This window comes from Cavia porcellus, unplaced genomic scaffold (genome assembly GCF_034190915.1).
Source record: "Cavia porcellus strain 051 isolate PalLab524CR breed Dunkin Hartley unplaced genomic scaffold, mCavPor4.1 scaffold_8, whole genome shotgun sequence".
NCBI lineage: Eukaryota > Metazoa > Chordata > Mammalia > Rodentia > Caviidae > Cavia > Cavia porcellus.
This window is the reverse complement of record NW_026947491.1, coordinates 20506074-20509602: the sequence shown is the minus strand read 5'-3', so window position 1 is coordinate 20509602 and position 3529 is coordinate 20506074. Positions and strand designations below refer to the sequence as shown.

At 39.4% G+C, this 3529-nt stretch overlaps 1 gene segment (V, D, J or C); it reads right to left on the bottom strand.

Annotated features, from left to right (window-relative positions):
- Window positions 1-1718: 1718 nt before the first annotated feature.
- Window positions 1719-2252, bottom strand: LOC134477449 (Ig heavy chain V region 3-6-like). The segment is given in 2 exon segments: window positions 1719-2041; window positions 2125-2252. Coding segments are annotated over 2 exon segments (369 nt in total).
- Window positions 2253-3529: the final 1277 nt, after the last annotated feature.

Below are 3529 nucleotides of genomic sequence, written 5' to 3'. Positions count from 1 at the left end.
TGCAAGATTGGTATTGCAGAGTGAACATCAAAAATTTTACTCTGGTGTAGCAAATACTCAGGACTGAGACGTATGTTTAGGTCATGCAACTTTTTGAAGAAAATGTCCTCTCCTCTAGCTGTCAAAATTTTTTACAAGTACACCAAGGGAAACTGGTCTCACTGGTTATACCATTTTCTCAGCCTTATACAACCTTATCAAGAATATCAATGTTTACAGATTACATATCAACAGGTTTGTGTCTCATGTATGTTAAAAAGCAGTGAAGATAAGCAGATGATGCATTCATCAATGATAGGTGATCCATCAATGACAGATGATAAAATAGTTAAGGCATGGATGGACAGAGTGATACAAAGTAGTTAAATTTTGGTTGATACAGGCAGGAAGGACAGAAAATAACAAGGAACAAAGTTAAAAGTTAAATAACAAGTATGGGAATAAATAATACATTCACAGTATATATATAAATGAAAGCCAAATATACAGAGTTGATGGGTCAATAGAAATATGACAGAACAGAGATGGATGCAATGAGGATAGATTGAAACATAGACAAATAGTTTAATAGATGATAGGAAGATGTATAGATAACTGTATTAAAATAATTGACCAGATTCCATGATAATACTTAAAATTGTTTGTAATTTGAAACCATGAATAAACAACTGGTTATATATCTGAACCTGCAGAGACATGATTTGCATCTTAGGGAATTGACTCAAAAGGATTTTCCCATATCCGCAAATCAGGGTGATCCCAAAGCTCTCTCTTAATCAGGTCCAGTATTGTCCTCAGACACTCAGGAGAGCCCAGAGATATTTGGAGTTCAGGTTCCTCTGTTGGCAGGCCCCAGTCTCCTCTCTAGTCTTGACTCTGCTGTGGGTACCTTGCCTTCCATGGATCCACGGTCAGATTCCTCACTCTCCCCAAGTCAATTGACAGATGAGGAAGAAGTGATAAACAGTGTTTACAATATGCTGATGTCAGCTGACAAGGATTTCCAAATTTTTGAGGCTACTGTACATATAGCAAATTCACTTTTTAATACAAACAGACACGAAATTTAGGACGTTGCATAAGGGTTTCTGAAACTAAAAACTACTAAATCTAGGTCCTAATAAACACTGCTCAGGCAGTGTACTATGACTGCAAGATTTGTGACAGCATGTTGGTCTCTCCCACTGAGATGGAATCCACCACAACTCTCCAAGGCATGGCCCTGCTTTGCCAAAAGTGGAGAAATCCAGTAACCAATGAACACTCAGACCAACACACACAATGATGTCCAGCCATTCAGAGTAAAAGTCTACATGAACAGAATTGGAATGTGACTTTCAGGATGAGATACCCTGCAGGTGGAGACCAGACTTTCAGTCAACAGAGAAATAATTTTCATGGTTAAATATTTCTACATCTAAAAGTTATTGAGAATGTAATCACTTGTGCTGTGAAAAACAGCTTCATTGAAAATGCACTGTGCAATCAATAATAAAATTGAGGCAGAAACGAATGAAAGCCTGACTCCATGAAAACAAATCACTGTAGGGTCAGGGACATAGGAGGTCCCTAGAATCTCTGTCCCTAGACTACTGAAAAAACTCCAGGCTGTCAGCACAGGGCTAAGAAGTTGGTTCCCAAGAGCAGTGTGTGCAGCGCGCCCCCTACTGGTTCTGAGTTTCCCTACAGGGAGGTTTATGTCTGGGCTCACACTTGCATCAAATCACTGTGTCTCTTGCACAGTAATACATGGCTGTGTCTTCCTCGGTGACAGAGTTCAGCTTCAGGAAGAACTGGTTCTTGCCTGTCTCTCTGGAGATAGAGATGCGGCTCTGGAGGGACGGGTTGTAGCCAGTGTCACCATTGTAGGCTATAACACCCATCCACTCTGGGCTTTTTCCTTTAGGCTGACGGATCCAGTGCCAACCATAATAACTGGTTGTGATGGAGAATCCAGAGACTGAGCATGTGAGGGACAGGGCCTGCGAGGGCTTCACTAGGCCAGGCCCTGACTCCTGCAGCTGCACCTGGGACAGGATACCTGGAAACAATGAAAACCATCCCGTCAGTCAGATGCTTTGGTAACCTTTCCATGGACTCATATCTGGTATTCAGGACACTCACCATTGGGACCAGTCACTAGGCACAGGAGAAGACTCAGCAGTCTCATCTTGTAGACCACACCACTGCCTTCCTGAGGGACCTCTGCCCTGTGTGGGGATAGAGCTGTGAGTTCCACAAACTGTGAGCAGATTATGAATCTAAAGTTGGTAGAGACATTTGCATATACTGAGCACAGTTTCTATATCAAGGGAACCCTGAGCTCAGGGTATGTCTGGTCCTTTTGTGATACTGAGAGGAACCTCCTGTTCTGAATTGCAGCTGTGTTTGACTCTGTGATAAGTAAGAAGACAAATTTAGAGGATGGAGGAAGCAGGGAAATGTACTCATATTCCTGATCCCAGGAATAGATTCTTCCTGGTCCTTCTCCATTCCTGTACCCCAGTCCAACTCTCTGACCTTCCAGGCTGTCATGCTGGTTCTTAGGACCAAATTGAGCACAGATTCCTTTTTGCCTCCTGGGTTTTCTCCTTTAGTTCCATTACTGTTATGAAAGTGTGTTTTACTGCCAATTCTGTTGTCAGGAGAGGTCTACCTACCTCCTGCTCTAAGACATCCTGTGATCCAAGTCCCACATAAGCAGAGCAAGCAAAAATTCGAAATCAGGCTGTGAGTTCTGTGCTTACCTCACAGTGTAGTTTCTGATCCACAGGGTAGAGAAGGAGGCTGTGAACATATGTTTTCCTGCACCAACATGATTTTATGTATCTACTTGGTGTTCATTCTCTTCCTAAATGCAGCTTTAGCCTTGTTCCTTGGAAGTTATTCTTCAACTGAAAAATATTTATCACATTATACTTTTGATTTTTGAATAATTATGTATTATGAACATGATGCCCATAATAGCAATGTCTCTAAAATTCAACCTGAACTCTTGCTCATCATACTATATCCATATTCTTTTTATTTATCTCAATCTGTAAATACATCACTGTAAGAAAATGTAGGATATTTCTCAATTTTGGCTTGGTAGTTTATATTCCCATAGACCTGGACATTGTAACAGTATTTTCTGGATATAATGATTTGAAAAATGTGGATATTTTATGTCTCTAGGTTCATATAGGAGGGATTTTTTTATGTCTATAAGTATGTGTTTTAATGAATGTTAGTGCAATCATAAAGATATAAATTTTATTTTCTTTATGGATGAGGAATATTTCATGTGTAGACATAAATTATTTCATGCTCCTCCATGAATTGGTATACTTTTAGATAGTTTGAAAGTTATGTTTACCATGAAGAATTTTGATAAGTATCAGCCTGCAAAATTTTGTTTATACTAAGAATTTGAAAATTCTGGGTAATTACACAATGATAAAATCATATGAGAAATTCATTGTGTTAATATTAAAAGATACTAAACTAGTAGATGAGCTAAGATAACATTTTCACCATAGTTTTCAAG